This window comes from Blastomyces dermatitidis (genome assembly GCF_000003525.1).
Source record: "Blastomyces dermatitidis ER-3 genomic scaffold supercont1.5, whole genome shotgun sequence".
Lineage (NCBI taxonomy): Eukaryota > Fungi > Ascomycota > Eurotiomycetes > Onygenales > Ajellomycetaceae > Blastomyces > Blastomyces dermatitidis.
The window spans coordinates 1,248,633-1,261,972 of NW_025544778.1; the positions used below are offsets into that span (position 1 = coordinate 1,248,633).

A 13,340-nucleotide genomic window follows, 5' to 3' on the forward strand; every position below is an offset into this window, starting at 1 on the left:
GTGCTACATTGCATATCACACTCTTTCCTAGGGGGAAAACGCTAAAGGGAGTGAGTTAGGTGGGGAAGAGTTAGAGAGGGAAGCGTTTGTTAGGTTACCCTATCCTGACTTGCACAGTGTTGTGTGTGCACAAGCAACGGCTGGGGAGAGTTCAGCGGTTGGTGATGGGAAGGACAGAGGCTTCCTATTAGATTTCTTTTTTCCTGGGTGCACGTTGAACAGCCGCCAAGTGTAACTCACATCTGGGTTGGGAGATGGCAACGATGAGAATCTACGCTGTAGGGAGGAGGAGGAGGAGGAGGAGGAGGAGGAGGGGTTCGAGTCAGGACAGCAAACCATTTTCCCTTCCGACGCTTATTATTGCGCCTTGATGATCTAGTTTTTCTTCAGGGGTGGTCCAAAATATCGTGGCGCCAGCCCACTGGAACCTCAGAAAATGAAAATCTCAGCGAGGTGAAATAATCCTGGCTCGCTTGAAAGTTTAAAAACCTCGAACAATCGACGGGTAGAGTCAATTTCCATGGGTTCGTAGATTTCCTGCAGGCCAACATTGGTCCAAACCAAACCAAACCCACCAAAGTTGCAGTAGTGGCTGGATTATTTGAAGAGTTGGCCTGACACTTGAGGAACGCTTTAAGCTCCCCGCGTTTGCTAAATGGGCCGAGAGGGTGCAGTAAACTATGAAATTCACTTTTGTTTGTATGTATCCTGTGGAGTTTTTGGGGCGTGTCCGGTCAGTGGTGCATTGACCTCGGAATGGATGCATTAGATGTACGGAGTACTTCGTCCTGAACAAAACGGGGCCAGTTCGCCGTCTCGTTGAATGAAGACACAAAAGGTGCTCGACTCGAATTCACGACGGTATTGGACGGCGCGGAGTGCAGCAGTAGGGTAACTATTCATGACGCAAACAATAGTCATTGGTGGGTAGCAATGGCATCAACCGTTGGCATCACTAGCATATTGTGAAAACGCCAAAAAAAAAAAAAAAAAAAAAAAAAAAAAAAAAAAAAATGAAAAAAAGAAAAAAAGGAAATGAAAAAAAGGAAAAGAAAAGAAAAGAAAAGAAAAGAAAAGAAAAGAAAAGAAAAGAAAAGAAAAGAAAAGAAAAGAAAAGAAAAGAAAAGAGAATGAAAAGGGAAAGGAAAATAGTTACTCCCTTGCACACCACACCACATATCTGTTGTGGATGTTCCATTCGGAGCTCCCCTCCCCCACTCACTTGCGATACACGATATCGTGAGAACCCCGAGGAAAGGAAGCACGGCATAATCGTACATAGTTGGGCCGTTTTTCGGTGCTCTTGAATAAAAGCTTGACCTAGAACCGCTTGTCCTCCTCTCTTTCTCAGTTCTTATCAGGGATAGCCACAAACCCGTTGAAACCCGGCAGAGGCACACTTCAAAGGAGTAACTTTTGAAGAACGGGCAGTCAGCGCGCTAGTTGTTGACCATTTAACCAGCCACAAATGTGATCGAATTGAAGTCCGCGAGCCTGAATAGGAAAGCTGATTCTGAAAAATATGACTTACTGCGTAGATGCTACGTCGTTATAGCGCCAGCATGAGAACCTAATTATTCCGAACCAGTCGATGGCATGAAGTTTAAAGGAGCACTAAAAATTCATTCAAACGCATCTATAGCCTAACCGGCATCAGCCAACAACGCAGTGCTCTCTGCTCTCCTCTGAGTTCCTCCGGATCGAGATCTGGAATTCCATTTTCTTTTCCATTCAACGCTCGAGTGCTTGCCGGACATCTCACCCGACGCGCCAATACTCAGGCATTTCCTACATCTGAAAATGTCACAGGAAAAAGCAAAGAAACAACAACAGGCCAGTGCAACACAGGACACTTGACTTGGTTCTCCCCATCACTGCCATTATTCAGCAGCATTTTTGGGTCCTCTGACCACGGGTATTTGCTGGTGGCTTGTTGGGCAGGGCTTGGGTCCAGATGAAAGGGACAGGTGATGGTGGTGCAGGAACTGTTCTCTTTTGACGCCTGAACTTCAGATTGAGAGAGCAGACTCCGTTTTATTATTCGTTTTCCAGACAGAGGCCAAAGTCTTCGATCCATGCAGATACACGTACATGTACATGTACATGTATGTACATACATTCAGCGGTACGAGCACTGTGCAGATTTACCTTACGGATCGTATGTTGGCGTGAGTTCCAGCCTGGTATAAAAGGAATATGCTCTGAGGGTGCGAGGCAATGCTGTATAACCCCCCCCCTGGGCTATCCGTAAATCGGCGAGACAGTTGATTAAAAAAAAAAAGAAAAGAAAAGAAAAGAAAAATCATCATCATCATCATCATCACATCACCATCCTAATAATCTGGAAACGAAGCCTGATGTTTAGATTGCAGAAAGAGAGGTTTCAGCAGCTTTTCATTTCTGAACTGCCTTCACCAATAATAACAATAAGTAGGATGTTGGTTGGTCTGTTTAGGGTATTTGCGCTGGGCCGCCCACTAGGGCCAGTTAGTCAGTCTTAGTAGTGACTCTTAGAGTCTTTAGTGAAGAAGCGTGAGTTAAAGGTTGTTTGCCAAAATAATAGTCTCCGTCCGGCTCGGGGCCTCCACCAAGCCCACCCAGCGGCTAGGGGCCCCCACCCCCCAAACTTCAAAGAGAGGCGGAACTCCAGGGCAGCCAACCGCCAGCTCCCGGGGGCGTTATTGGCCTGGTCGTGCGGGCCCACTCGCCAAAACACACCCGGAACCAGATGGCACGGCGGCTGCCAAGTTGCCAACTTGCTGGGGCTGCACTGCCGCAGTACCGCTGCAGCGTGTGATCTTAGCGGCCGAGTCCCCGGCTAGGGCTCCCCACTTGGGGCTAGTGTGGGGAGGGAGGGACCTCGTCCCATCATCTAATCTGACATTCTGTACAGAGTACGCAACGATTCTCTTCGTTGCCAATAATGAATGGCCCTCCCCCGCCGCCCAGCCCGCTCGACTTGGCTCTCAACTGCTAGTTTACTAGCTACTGTAGCTATCACGGATGCATCTCATATCGGACCAGAATTCTCCTTGCTGACCCGGGACTGCTGATCGTGCGACTTTGCCCTCCCAGCACTTGATGCGCAACCGCAACGCACCGGCGCAGCAAGGGAACTCCCGTCCAATGCCAAGACGGACCACTGCATCCCCAGCAAAGAAGCGAGGGCGAAGGAAACAGCCAAATGCTAAATGCTGGCTTTAATGCCTGTGGTTCGCAGGTTGAGTTGAGAAAGAGACGACTTGTTCTGTGCTTTCTTAATCCTTAAGCAGTCATGCTCACCACGGCTCTCCGTAATGGCGTAACCGAAAAGGTTACAAAACGCAAGCTGAAGGCCCACTCCGAACACCTCATGAAGCGCGTCTCGAGAGCTTGTTTGCACTGTCGCCAGCGCAAATCTAGATGCGACTTGTAAGTGGGATGGGAGTTCTCCTTCTCTCTGGAGCTCGTGTCGAATGGGCATCACCTGTTTCTTCGCCATTCACACAAACCACTCCCCCCCTCTTCCCCCCCGGTCAAGCAGATATATTCGGCCCAGGGGAGATTGTTCTTTGAGGGCCGGACCCCACCGCTGACTGACTGGTCTTTGGCATATAGGGATAGTAGTGGAAGCCCAGGAACTCCGCCTTGTCAGCGGTGTCTGCGAGACCATCGTGAATGCGTTCTGGGTAGCTCTAACAGAGGAGGGCGGCGTATTCGCAAGCCAAAAACTACCAATATTGAGATGAATTCAAATTCCTCCCCCACCAAAGTGCTGCAACTGCCTCCGACCGGCGTCTCTGGTCCTTCAGAACCCCATTCGTTCCCGCAGCCTTATCCGCCAGATCACTATGGACGATCCGATCCACCCACCACTTCCACTATCAATATCGACGACGACGATGATTCCGCCTCAACTACGGACAGCGCAATCGGATCCGTTCCACGGAACCCGTCTGACGCATGGCAGTGTCTGACAAATGTTGCCAAGCGAGGGTCAGAAAGCGCAAACCTCGATAAAACCGGAGATCATTATTCAGAGTCGAAAAGACGTACTAGACTAACTGGTGTTGAAGATGAGGACCCTGAGCCGGGAATCAAGGCATATCGCCTTATCAAGAACAGGTCCCTCACCCGTGAAACTGTTTCCCAGCTTGTGACGCGTTACGCGGAAAATTTCCATCCTTATCTTCCCCTTGTTCCACGAAAATACTTTGATCCAGCTGCTCTAGAATCATTTGCGTCACAGGAAAAGCATCTGCTTACCGCAGTCCTTACCATCGCCTCAAAGGACCTTGTCGAAACCCCGCAGGTTCATGAGGTTTGCTCCAAGTATATGCATGAACTAATATCTGGCATTGCCGCTGGAACAGATTGCGATGTTGAGGCGGTTGAAGCATTGCTGATCCTCGCCGAATGGGAACCACAAGGCCTACGGCCGAAAATTGAAGCCGTGGGGCGAGGAGAGGAAGATAGGGCAGCGTGGATGCACGTGGGACTAGCTCTACGCTCGGGATATTTCCTTGGGCTTGATCGGACTTCTTTCAGAAGTGATCCCGCCAACGACGCGCAGGTCGACGGACGGAAGCGACTGGCATGGACTAGCTGCTATATTTCGGATCGATTGATATCCGTTCGCATCGGACGAGCATTTTGGTCGCGGGGCCCTGGCCCAATGACGGGACTTGTTAGCAAAGACTTTCCGTCTCTACAACCTCTCACTTCAGATGATGAAGACTACGCCAAGATCTTCCAAGCGCTGTTGGACCTCACACAGTTGTACGGAAACGTTCACGATGTCCTCTACTCAGGAATGCGCACGAGCAGTCAAATGATGTTGATGGGAGATTACGTGAAATACGTCGACGACTTTCGAAATGCACTTGACCGCTGGAATCGGAATTGGGGCACATTAACCTGTATGTCCAACCATTCAAGCCTACTCGCGGATCCCTTGCTTTCTTAGCAAAGAAATCAGCTAATACAAAAATCCCATAGGCTCTCAACACATCAAGGTGACCCTACAGATGTCTTACGAATATCTGAGGCTATACACAAACGCTTTTGCGTTCCAAGCGGCAATTTCCCAAGCACTCACCTCCAAACCCAAGGGAGATGCTCCAAGTCACAGAGAGCACCTACGGGCAGCATTTAGCAACGTTGCATCTATGCAGGATGCCCGTTTTATATACGCATCAGTTGATGCCGCGAAATCATACCTCACAATTCTGAATAACTATGTTGATCCCGAGAAACATTTACATTTCATGCCTCTTAGATATTATCTGTAAGTTTACCTTTCTTCATCAATTGGTTCTTTGGGTACTATCCCTTAACTAATACCGTTTTGAATAATAGATATAGCATTTATGCCGCTGTATTCCTATACAAGGTAATAATGGCTTGCCCCAATCCTTGCATTCTTAGATCTGGTTCGTTAACGTGTCTCCATTAGGCCCGCTCATTTGGAGTAATGAACCCTCCTGAGGAGCAAGCTGTGCGACATTTGATAAACCTTACGACAGACAGACTTCATAGAGCGAGTGCAGGGCCCGACGACATCGGCTCCCGCTATGCTCGGCTACTCGAGCTTCTCTGGAAACCCAAGTCATCGTCCTCATCGTCATCTAACACCCACGAGACGCTGCGCAAGGACGGAAATATCCCGACAGGAACAGTCCCAAATAGACTTCCAGAGCAGACATATATGCAATATTCACCAATGAACGATTTCTCCTGGTTGGATCTAGAGGCTGTCGGTGACTATGTCTCTGGATATCCAATCGGGAATCCCAACCTTCTCGGCATGAATTCATTTCCACATCATAATCCATTCCCGGTAACCTCAGAGACGATTTGGCCTGTTCAAAACTGGCCGGTTGATCTTAACGGTAACTTATTATTTTGAGCCCTGGCTATTTTTATTTTTATTTTTTGTTTTGTCATCTGGAGGCATTTTGCCCGAGACTTGAATAAATTAAGTTGGTTACATAAGGCGCATGCCACAGCCTCCGCCGCCTGAGTTTCCTCTTTGGGAACATTGCGGGGTCGGCAATATGGGGAAGCTTTGTACTGATGCTCGTACGTCACGATAGCCGGGACTTCACACAAAACAGCTTATTGAAGCCCGACCATGATGAGACGCACTACGATTTGTTTGCCATGCGTACTCCTACCAAACACTTGCAAACACCAAATAAGTGGGTAAATACTCCCATCTATACTTGACCCAATCAACCCTCGAAATAATGTCCTCCCTTAATGAAGTTGAAGGCCGTCTGGCACTCATCACTGGAGCTTCTTCGGGGTTAGTAGATTCCTCGCTAAGCTCCAAATCGCTTTCAATGATAACGCGCCGTCCACGAACAACTATTATACTGACGCGACAGCACTCTTTCGGTTTCAGCATAGGCGCAGCATGTGCTCGTAGACTTGCCACAAGGGGCGTGCATCTCGCCCTCACCTACTCCAAAAACCTCGACGGCATGAGCGCCGTGTACCACTCCATCAAACAGCAAGGGTTCCAATCAGCAGGATCACCCCTACGCATTTCCATGCACCAAGTTGACGTTGCCGTCCCCGAACAGATCAGCCTCATGTTCCAGGAGATTGAACAGGCGCACAACCAACTCCCGGACATCCTGGTGTCGAACGCCGGATACGGCAAGCGCATTCCGCAAATATGGGATATTTCGTTCTAGGAGTTTGATCACACGATCAATGTTAATTTGCGGGCGTCATTTATTTTGGTAAAGGGGGTGGTGGAGCGGATGAAGGAGCAGCGATGGGGACGGATTGTGTTTATGTCTTCCATAGCAGGATATGGAGGGGGCGTTAACGGGTGTCGTATGTTTGCCCCAGTTGTACCCACCCCGACTTGCTTTGTGATCGTAATGTGTTTTCTTGTAAAAAATGATGTTTGGTCCCTTTTTTCTAACCATCTCACCACGAAAAATACAATAGACTACGCTGCCTCCAAGGGTGGCTTGACAGGTATGATGAAGAATCTCTCCACCCGTCTTGCCGAATACAATATCAGCGTCAACGACGTTGCACCCGCTATGATTGGTGAAACGGGCATGATACCCAATGCCCAGGCCATTCCGGAAGTTGCAGCGGGCATCCCGCTGGGCCGATTGGGAACGCCAGAGGAGGTTGCAAATGTGGTGGAGATGTGTGTGGTGACGGGTTATTTGACGGGGCAGAGCGTGTTGTTGGCTGGGGGGTTGAAGTGAACTGTTTTGGAAGAATAATCTTTCACTTAGTCTTGTTTTTCACGTTTTATCGTTTACCATGTTATAAAGTTGAGCGAATGGGTTTGATGATAAGGTATATATGTTCATTTATTGGGAGACTGTTAGTATTTGATATTTTATTTCCGTCTTATTTCGTTGCGCATGCAGAAACAACCGCATTCAATGGAACATTAGAAGAAACCCTTTATCATTGGTACATTACTAGATATTCCATTCCCGTGTTCATATACTGCGTAGTCTAGGCAACATTTCAAATCCAAAAAATGTTAAAAAGGGTTTCCGTCCGGTTACAAGTAGCTCATACGTAAATTTATAGCCCACAAGTAATGCGTTCGCCCCATCAAGAGAACCTCCTGGCCAGCTAACTACCTCCCACAGCCTTCCTCCTCCTCCTCCTGCTGCTGCTGCCCAGAAAGAACTATAACCTTAACAACCGGCTTCCCCTCCTTATCCACCCCCTTCGCCGCTAACTCAAATGCTCTAACCCCATCTTCCAACCGCACAAAATGCGTCGCTACCTTCTCTGCTACCCCCTGAAATTCCTCACTGCCCATCAAGGTCACCGCCCCCGGATACGCCCGTTCGGCATACCGAAACACACCAATAAGATCAACCTCCCGCAACGCAGCTGCGGACAAGGGTATGCTAGGCCGCTGCTCCCCGCCCATACCAATTTGCACAACCGCCCCGCCAGGCCCCGTGGCATAGATGCCCATGCGGATGCAGCTCGCGACGCCCGTGCAATCATATGTACGGCTAAAACCGTTGGTGAGAGAAAAGATGGACAGGATCTGCTGGGCGATCTCATCTTCGGGCTGTGGTGGGGAAGGGGTGATAGTCGAGGATGGATTTGGCAGTAGATATGTGCGTATCTTCGCGGTGCGGGAGGGGAGGGACGCCGCGATGCGCAACCTTTCTTCGTCAATGTCCGCGACGACCAGGGTAGTGAAATGCTGTGTTGCGGCAAGGGCGGCGGTGAGGAGGAGGCCGATGGCGCCTGCACCGAAGACCAATGCGGCTGTCTCCTCTGGGGTCTCAGTCGCGCACAGCGCCCGGCTCACTGAGTCCGGATCGGGGGGGTTTGAACGGCGGATCGCATGCATGCATACCGCCAATGGCTCAATCAACGCGCCCTGCACGTCGCTAATGTGCGCAGGTAGTTTATGACATTTGCTGGAGGGATGGTTTGTCAACTCCATCAGCGTGCCGTCGAGGTGCGGGAAGGTCTTTGCGGAGCTCCTAAAGCGGAGACTACGGCAGATGTTGTAGCGGCCTCCTAGGCAGAGGGAGCAGGATCCGCAGGGTAAACCAACTTCAAGAGCGACGCGGTCGCCGACCTGGAAGTCATACACGCCCAAGCCGACAGCGGTGACAATTCCGGCTGATTCGTGGCCCAGACAGAGCGGGGCTCTCACGATGAAGTTTCCATTCCGCCCATGTTGGTAGTAATGCAGGTCTGAGCCACATAGGCCTGTTGCGCGGATGGCGATTTGGAGTTGACCCGGCTGGGGAGGTGGGGTGTGGCGAGTCTCCTGAGGTGAAAGTTAGCGGATACCGGTTGCTCTTTCTTTTGTGTGTGTGTGAGAGAGTGTGGGTATGTTTGGTATAAAGGATGTTTGGTATCAAAGGCCGCAGCCAGTGGAGTAGGACGAAAGCAGTCAAATGAAGTGACGTACTAATCGGAGGTCTTTCGCTCCGTGAAGCACAAGGGCATGGGAGAGCTGGGAGCTAGTCGGGATAGGCATCGTTAGTGCTTTTCTGGCGACCGGGAACTTCTCTTGACTACGTCTTTGTCTCCTGGATATGGCAGCAGGTGAAGAAATAAGACCCTTCAAACGCTAGTCATTCAGTGGCATGAGCAAATTTATCTCCTTGCAGTATGGTTCAAGCGTGCGCTGACATCAGTGAGAACGGCTTGACCCTTTTATATCTAGATACTCAATCGCGGGAAGCATGTCACCGAAAAAGCAAACAGCAGTTGTAAGACTTACTTCTCTCAATTAGTCTACCATCATAACATAAGCTATATGCATCAGAGGGTTACTTCCCCTTACTTTCCCGAATTCCGCAGAGTCTGTTCAGGGTGAAAGTGTTGTTTCATGAGTCTTGTCGCACAAAAACGGACGTGCTGGAAACCGACGGACAAGAAACGGTGCAACAAAGAACATGCGGGGTGCAGCTAAAGCTCCAGTGTTAGTCTCACCAAGCAAGCTAGTTAACCTAGTTAACTAGTTAACTAACTGCTGCAAGACTAAAACTAAAAAAGGAGCAGAAAAGAAGCACGGTGACAAGCGGATTAGCTCTCTATGATAATTAATAATAATAATATGGTGTTGCAGCGGGAAGTCCAAAATGTCCCGGCCGGAAGATGAGATGAAAAAGGATTAGGGCTTTGAAGTTAGTTAAACGTTAACTAACCTCGGGTGGTTAACTTATGTAATAACGTTAACTTAATACTGTCTATTGCCGAAGTTGTGCTTTTGCTGGCTGGGTTTCATTATTCAGGGGCGAGAGAGGGTTTTCATTATCCGACCACCAGATAATAGTAGACGGAAACAGAGGCAAAAGCAGGCGAAAAGGGCAAAATAGAATAGCTCACAATTAAGCTGTCGATGCCAAATAATACTCTCCCTCTGGGCTTTTTGCCGCCATCCTATTCCAGTTCCTATTACTCCTCCGCCTGCATTCCCCTGGTTGGTTTTGATATTGCTACTAACCTTCCGCCCCCCAGGCTCGACCAACAATGACATTCCCCGGCTTCAAGCAGCCAAATCTTGATTTTGTTTTTTCCATGGTCAGTTGCCGCTGCATTCGACCATGGCTTTATCCCCCTAACAGCTACAGCTAGCGATTGAACACTAGCTGTTTGTTCCGCTGTTGCGCGGGGGCTGCCGTTTTCGCCCCCCTAAAGCCCCTTTGCCCGCGCACAGCTGATCAGCAAACGCCCAATCAGTACCTACTGCTTGTTTCATCCTCCGGTGCTCTTCTCATCCACAAACCAAAGTTAACCTCTACGTCAGATCGCGGATATATCAGCGCGATAGAAAGGGAAGATGCCAGCCCATGATGCTGCCACATTGGCTTTTTGGACCCGGTTTCCGGGGGTTGTTCCACCCCCCCTCCCCCCTTCTGGGGAGGATATAAATACGAGCTAAAGAGCGCAATGGAACTGATATCTTGTCCATTATTATTCCTCCTTTATAGTTACATGAGTAACCACCTGTTCTACTGTCTACCTCGCTGCGCCTTCTCTTCTCCAGAGCGATCCTATCGGTTTCATCTTCATTCGTGACTGTTATCCAGTTACATTAGTTATCCGTCTCTGCGCTGCTAATTAACAGCCCAGGAATCCCCGTCGAGCGATCGGAAGGCTTCACGGTAAGTCTTTCCCGAGCATACATACAACCCGTATCAAGAGCTTGATGGATGTTTCTATATATATGAGTTCTATTGCCTCCTTCAAGAAGTGAACTGCAACTGATGTTGTCGAAGATTTCAGACATCCCAAAGGAATTGTCCAACCTCGTTTCTATCATCTTCCAATTGATCCAATTCTCAAACAACAATGTCGTCTCGAGGAGCCCTTCTGATAGGAAATATTGACCACTGCAAGACTGAGTGGGATAATTTTTCCTCTATTGTTTCTCTGCACGTATGTGTACTCTTTTACTTCCCCTGCGTTGCCCCTGGTTTGAATCTCTTTTCCTAGAGTCATAGAGTCATTTTGGACTGGATGAATGTTTTTTATCACGAACATGGCCCGAAAAAGAAAAAAAGGAAAAAGGAAAAAGGAAAGAAAGGAAAAGGAGAATGGAAAAAAAAAATCGGCCTGGAAACGAGATGCACCATTACCCGGACCTTGCAGACCCATCCTGATTCGTTTCGCTTTTGTCATTGTGCGGTGTACAAATTTTCCTCTCCCCCTTTTTTTCTTTTTGTTTTTGTTTCTCTCTTAGGCCCCCTTTTTGCCTTTGACGCCGACAAAAAGTACGCGCATTGCCAAGCCAAAAGGGATGGACAACCGGTGGAACGCCCACGGGTGGCGTCTACGGAAGTCCAAAGAAAGTAACAACTTTGGACCAACAAGGATACGCTTGACATCCAAATAACGCTGCACTTTGTTCAGCCGCGCGAAAAGAACAAAAGTGCATCGAGATTCCCATATCGATTAGCTCTTTTCAATTTGCTCATGCAGATTGTGGCGCAGGACTTGAGTTTCATGGCCAGGCTCCTAGCCCAGAAAGGCAATGATCTGGTGGATGTCATGTTTCCCTGATGTTTCCAAGCTTTTCTTTGTTGGTCACATGTCTCGCTATTTGTGTGACATGAAACGAGAGGACCGATCAAGGAAGAGAAAAAACGAATAAACAGAGGACAAGAGAATATGCTGACAGATTGCAGCAATACGGTCAAGGAAACCGAGATGAGTTTATCGCCAACTGCAAAAGCGGCAAGTATGATGGTGTCGTCGCCATATATCGGTCGAACGAATCGACTAAGGTAAGCCCAAGTCCAAGTCGATTCTTCAAGATATTCCCGAAAGATCAAAACATGCCATGAAAACCCTGTCGTCGGATGGTCGGGGAAAGAGAACGTTCTTTGTAGCAGTCCATGCATTGAAGCAGCTTCCCCGCTCTGATAACGTATGTTACACACGCTGTGCAGGTAACCGGTCCTTTCGATGCCGAGCTTCTCGATGCTCTCCCGAAATCTCTTGAGTTCATCTGCCACAACGGGGCAGGATATGACAATATCGACATCGCAACATGCACCAAAAAAGGTATGTTTCCCTATTGCTTTCACTCCTAATCCCATTAAAAGGTAGTTGAAAGATTTATCGCTTAAATAATTGGTATAGGAATTCGTGTTTCTAGCACCCCCGTAGCGGTTGCCCCTGCAACCGCAGACGTTGCCATTTTCTTGATGATCGGAGCGTTAAGACAACTGTGGACTCCATTGTCTGCTGTTCGAGCAGGTGAGCTTATATCTCTTCATATTCCTTTTGCTGTGCCTAGGTCATAAGGCCAAAAGCTGAGCATCCGGTAGGAGAATGGCGAGGCGAGACGGTGCTGGGGAATGATCCCCAAGGAAAAGTGCTAGGGATCCTAGGCATGGGAGGGATCGGAAAGGTTTAGTTACCCGTCCCTATTTGTAGCGTATGTTACCAAAAAAATGAATCTGCTAACTGGCTAAACCTGTCATTTTCACTGCGCAGGAGGTTGCCCATCGTGCCAAGGCCTTTGGAATGAAGGTTATATATCATAATCGAAAGAGAGCCGACCCAGAACCTGAAGGAACCGAATACGTCACCTTCGATGCTCTCCTTTCGCGATCCGACGTCATTAGCATCAATTGTACCTTGACGGATCAGACTAGACATATCATCAGGGAGCGTGAGTTCGCGAAGATGAAGACTGGCGTGGTTATTGTCAATACCGCGCGCGGGGCTGTGATCGATGAGAAAGCGCTTGTGGAAGCTCTGGGAACTAAGGTAAGCAACTATCGACCAAAGAAGAATTGGGATCTCCAAATCATGGTACTCCTGGAAAGCCTTCAACCCGTCGATTCTGATACAGACTATTAATAGGTTGCATCTGTCGGTCTTGACGTCTACGAGCACGAACCCAAGATCGAGCCGGTTCTGCGTGAACATCCAAGGGCTTTCTTGCTCCCACACATTGGGACTTTCACACGCGAAACGCAAAAGAAAATGGAGGAACTTGTACTCCGTAATCTCAGGTCGTGTTTGGAGCACGACATCTTGATCACCATGGTTCCTGAACAGCGGATGGCTTTCCCCTAAGGCCACGTACGCATACAAGCGAATTCCCGCTGCGGCACCGGGGAGGGACTCTTGAAGAAAATCAGTATTGGCAGTCAATGAGGATTGGGTCGTGTCCATTAATTTTTTATTTAAGTTTATCTGTTTTGATTTGGGTGCGTTGAAAAATGATATCATAAATTTTCTGCCGATTTCATCTGCGCATGTTGAAGAATATTGGACTCAAAGCAAGCCCTTTGTAAATATAGTTTCCAGAAGTAAGATAGCATCCGCGTAGTATTCAACTGCAGACCAGCGCTCCTAAAGAAACCCTGTCATTGATT

The 13,340-nt window shown here is 48.6% G+C and overlaps 5 protein-coding genes across 5 annotated transcripts; 4 read left to right on the forward strand and 1 right to left on the reverse strand.

Annotated features, from left to right (window-relative positions):
- Nucleotides 1–3,274: 3,274 nt before the first annotated feature.
- Nucleotides 3,275–5,887, forward strand: BDCG_04888 (C6 transcription factor; the record flags this gene model as incomplete). Its single annotated transcript, XM_045420529.1, has 5 exons — nt 3,275–3,411; nt 3,598–4,898; nt 4,978–5,266; nt 5,338–5,371; nt 5,435–5,887. 5 exons carry the CDS (start codon nt 3,275–3,277, stop codon nt 5,885–5,887), a joined length of 2,214 nt encoding a protein of 737 aa, XP_045276621.1.
- A 340-nt stretch (nt 5,888–6,227) lies between these two features.
- BDCG_17035 (uncharacterized protein) lies at nt 6,228–6,680 on the forward strand (the record flags this gene model as incomplete). The annotated part of the gene is made up of 1 exon (XM_045426202.1): nt 6,228–6,680. The coding sequence occupies one exon, from the start codon at nt 6,228–6,230 to the stop codon at nt 6,678–6,680; it is 453 nt and encodes a 150-aa protein (XP_045281045.1).
- A 102-nt stretch (nt 6,681–6,782) lies between these two features.
- On the forward strand, nt 6,783–7,214 carry BDCG_17036 (3-oxoacyl-[acyl-carrier protein] reductase; the record flags this gene model as incomplete). Its single annotated transcript, XM_045426203.1, has 2 exons — nt 6,783–6,825; nt 6,943–7,214. The coding sequence occupies 2 exons, from the start codon at nt 6,783–6,785 to the stop codon at nt 7,212–7,214; spliced, it is 315 nt and encodes a 104-aa protein (XP_045281046.1).
- A 45-nt stretch (nt 7,215–7,259) lies between these two features.
- On the reverse strand, nt 7,260–9,598 carry BDCG_04890 (L-iditol 2-dehydrogenase). Its single transcript, XM_045420530.1, has 3 exons — nt 9,227–9,598; nt 8,912–9,073; nt 7,260–8,767 (listed from the first exon to the last, which is right to left on the reverse strand). The coding sequence occupies exons 2-3, from the start codon at nt 8,978–8,980 to the stop codon at nt 7,601–7,603; spliced, it is 1,236 nt and encodes a 411-aa protein (XP_045276622.1). The 5' UTR covers nt 8,981–9,073; nt 9,227–9,598; the 3' UTR covers nt 7,260–7,600.
- Nucleotides 9,599–9,743: 145 nt separating this feature from the next.
- On the forward strand, nt 9,744–13,333 carry BDCG_04891 (D-3-phosphoglycerate dehydrogenase). Its single transcript, XM_045420531.1, has 8 exons — nt 9,744–10,613; nt 10,728–10,887; nt 11,637–11,735; nt 11,901–12,015; nt 12,094–12,210; nt 12,282–12,364; nt 12,451–12,726; nt 12,823–13,333. The coding sequence occupies exons 2-8, from the start codon at nt 10,801–10,803 to the stop codon at nt 13,036–13,038; spliced, it is 993 nt and encodes a 330-aa protein (XP_045276623.1). The 5' UTR covers nt 9,744–10,613; nt 10,728–10,800; the 3' UTR covers nt 13,039–13,333.
- Nucleotides 13,334–13,340: the final 7 nt, after the last annotated feature.